We start from the raw sequence: 3,005 nt of genomic DNA, 5'->3' as shown, positions 1-3,005 counted from the left end.
ACTTTGTCTCTGAACACTTTTTGGGGAAATTCACCATATGCGAGATATGAATGGTTATAGAATCCTTATCCTCAAAAAATTTCTAAGTGTTTTGTTTACTTTATCACAGACACAGTTTGTGCTCTGATGCGAATTTGTTTTTGCTTGGAACTGCATTGTGGTTCTGATGCGAATTTTTTCCCTCTTAAAATTGCATTGTGGGTAGTTACATTTTATGTCTAGGAGTCAAGTGACCTGGTGAAAATCTGACAGCTGTCAGCCATATTCGCTTGTCATTTGGTTGAAGTCTCTCATAGAGTTAAGCTATGTCTCTGTGTTCGTCCTGTAATTTTCATTATTTTCTATTAATTCATGATTTTTATGAAAATGAAACACGGAACATTGAATTTTTAAGAGAACATGGAGTGCTACCTGCAGCAGTACAGTATTTAAAGTGCGGAAAGCCCTGTCAATTCAGAAAGGATAAAAACGTTTGGCGCTGTACCGGTTATGTTTTAGACAAAAGACATAAAAAGAGAAATATTGTAATTTTAATGTAAGTGATCGGAAAGGCACAGTTTTAGATAATGTTAAATTGCCAGTATGGAAGTTGATGATTTTTCTTTGTCAAAGTTGATGATTTTTCTTTGTCAGTTTTTGAGTGAATTTTGGAAACATCGCCCAATTGTTAAGTATTTAAATATTTCATCAAAGACCAGTGTTGATTGGAGAAGTTTCTGTAGTGAGGTGAGTCATTTTGGTACAATAATCAGGAGCCCATCGGTGGTGTTGATGTTGAAGTGGAAATTGATGAAACACTAATTACTCATAGTAAATACCATAAAGGTCGCCCTCTTACCCAGTGTTGGTTGTTTGGTGGTATAGAGAGAACATAAAAAAAATTTTGTTGAGGCATTAATTGATCCTGGTGCTGACAATCGGAAAAGTGATACTTTAATTCCTTTAATTAATGGCTACATTAAACCAGGCTCTATTATATACAGTGAATCGTGGCGAGGTTATAATAAAATCAGTGAGAGGGGATACACTCATTTTCAAGTAAACCACACAGAAAATTTTGTTGATCCCAATAATCCTAACATTCACAGTCAAAATATTGAACGATTGTGGCGAGATATTAAGGAGTGGATTAAAAGGCCTGGTATTAAAAAGGACTATTTGAAACAATACCTTGCTAGGTATTTGTGACACTCAGCCACCATCACCACCTAGGGACTCCTTTTCTGATGACGACGATGACGATGATGACAACACTGTAGATGAGCCACAACCTTCTTGTTCTGGATATAAACCATCAAAATGTTTGTGTCCATCCAATTAAGGTAAATTTATAATTGTATTTCAATTAGTATTGTAAAAAAATATATGTCCTAGGTTAGGTTAGGTGTCCTAGGTTAGGTTAGGTTGGTTTGATCTGGTTAGGTCATTTAAACACCATAGGGGGTACTACCCCCTGGTCAGGGCACCGTGTCCTAGGTTAGGTTAGGTGTCCTAGGTTAGGTTAGGTTGGTTTGATCTAGTTAGGTCATTTAAACACTATCCGGGGGGTACGGGGGGTCCAACCCCCAGTCAGGGCACCCCGTCCTAGGTTAGATTAGGTTGGTTTGATCTGGTTAGGTCATTTAAATACTATCCGGAGGGGTACGCCCCCGGACAGGGCACCGCGTCTGAGGTTAGGTTAGGTTAGGTGTCCTAGATTAGGTTACGTATCCTGGGTTAGGTTAGGTTGGTTTGATCTGTAGGTGCTCCTTATTCATTAGTTCAAATACTGTTTTGTATTCATGCCCACCCAAAACCCTGCACTCCCAAAGGGTCCCCAACCCTGTTGGATGTAGTAGGGGGGTATAAGATAGTAACTGTAAAACAAGTCATTTCCTTAAGTATTACTATCATAACCATTCAGAACACATTAAAACACACACGAAAATACACAATTACTCTAGAAAAATGGAGTTGGAACTAGCTAGCTACCTACTGTAAAAATTTACCCTTCAATCTTTTGAATGGTATGCTTAAAGATGTAATTGCATTCTTGTTTCACCAATTAATTATCGAGTGAATACTAAGGCCGAGCCACGCAATGACGATGGATCGTCTGCGGTTGTTTACCCTATTCTTAGATTCGATATGCAATTGCCTAATGGCCAATGTAAAACTTAACATTACAAACCATCGAGATAGCCGACATGCATTATTAATGTGTATCCTTATAGAAGCTTAACCTAATAGGTTCCTACTTAGCCTATAGTAGTAGCTACTAGCTAGCTACTACCTTAGTAGGCACGAGGACTTTGTGATCATTAGGCTAAGTGTGAAATCTTACATTCAACTTCCCCGTAGAATCAGGGGCATTTGACGGCGAATCCATTCTTACGTCTGCAATGCTGTCATGCTCAGTCTTCCCATAGTAATAAAGTTAACGAGACACGGCGTACAGTGTACGTCAACACTTGTTACTTAGTGTTTGGGGATGCGTGTTGATTTCCGAAATTCCGACACGGCGCTCAGCTGGTAGTAGTAGTAGTAGTAAAGGAACTAGGTTATGAAACACCTCTTTTGTTCGTTCTCTTCCGCCTTTGCTTGTGTTTGTTTAAGTGTATTGTCTCAGTAATACAAGAAATCCTATAAAAATTCTTTCTTATTTTCACTGTTGGGGATAATGATACCGAAGAATGAAAATATTCTTAATTTAGCTGCCTCATTAACCAATGCCGTAACTTCTGAAAATCACTGTAGACTGTCTACCTAGTGCTTGTGATTAGGTATATGCATATGTAGCTACAGGCAATTTCAATGTGCCTTAAACATTTCGCTTAGGAAACTACCATTCTTTCCTGCTCGAATATTCTAATTATTCTGAACTTATTTTCCTCGCTTCTTTTACCGTTCTCTGTTGAGCTCCTCTGACTTTATATCGATAGAGTTGCTGGGCTCCCGTTCTGCCCAGAACCACCAACGCTTTGCATTGGGTCACTAAAATAGGCTTTTTACATTATTTCTTTGTC

At 38.6% G+C, this 3,005-nt stretch overlaps 1 protein-coding gene across 1 annotated transcript in view; it reads right to left on the bottom strand.

Annotated features, from left to right (window-relative positions):
* The window catches only part of LOC135207901 (uncharacterized), a 223,490-nt gene extending 220,964 nt beyond the window's left edge, over positions 1 to 2,526 (bottom strand). Inside the window, exon 1 of the mRNA XM_064239820.1 lies at positions 2,324 to 2,526. Coding sequence (XP_064095890.1) covers positions 2,324 to 2,368 — 45 coding nt within the window. The 5' untranslated portion in view covers positions 2,369 to 2,526. The remainder of the gene's footprint in view (positions 1 to 2,323) is intronic.
* Between the last annotated feature and the right edge of the window lie 479 nt (positions 2,527 to 3,005).

This window comes from Macrobrachium nipponense, chromosome 34 (genome assembly GCF_015104395.2).
Source record: "Macrobrachium nipponense isolate FS-2020 chromosome 34, ASM1510439v2, whole genome shotgun sequence".
In the NCBI taxonomy this organism is placed as follows: Eukaryota; Metazoa; Arthropoda; class Malacostraca; order Decapoda; family Palaemonidae; genus Macrobrachium; species Macrobrachium nipponense.
The sequence above is the reverse complement of the archived record's forward strand: the minus strand, read 5'-3'. Positions and strand labels throughout refer to the sequence as shown.